The following is a 222-nucleotide window of genomic DNA, read 5'->3' on the forward strand; positions in this document are numbered from 1 at the left end:
GCTACGATTAAAAGCAGCAACAGGCAAGATTAGGTCTCCGCCGGGAGTCAGCCAGGACCTCCACCTACGTCACAGCACACGGGCCTGGCTGCCGCCCGCGGGCTGGGCCGCCGCCGCCTCTAGGGAGGCAGAAAGGAAGCCTCTGGGAGGTCAGGTGCAGGCTGGCGAGTGGCAGAATGGAGCCTCGAACCCAGGTCCACCTGACTGAGAGCTGAGGGAGGG

General features: G+C 65.3%; 1 protein-coding gene across 1 annotated transcript in view; it reads left to right on the plus strand.

Moving 5' to 3' along the window:
* Positions 1-123, plus strand: part of LOC102773821 (multidrug resistance-associated protein 9-like) — a 9,298-nt gene extending 9,175 nt beyond the window's left edge. Inside the window, exon 10 of the mRNA XM_015564696.1 lies at positions 76-123. Within this exon, the coding sequence (XP_015420182.1) occupies positions 76-123 (48 nt within the window). The remainder of the gene's footprint in view (positions 1-75) is intronic.
* Positions 124-222: the final 99 nt, after the last annotated feature.

This window comes from Myotis davidii, unplaced genomic scaffold, assembly GCF_000327345.1.
Source record: "Myotis davidii unplaced genomic scaffold, ASM32734v1 scaffold181, whole genome shotgun sequence".
In the NCBI taxonomy this organism is placed as follows: domain Eukaryota; kingdom Metazoa; phylum Chordata; class Mammalia; order Chiroptera; family Vespertilionidae; genus Myotis; species Myotis davidii.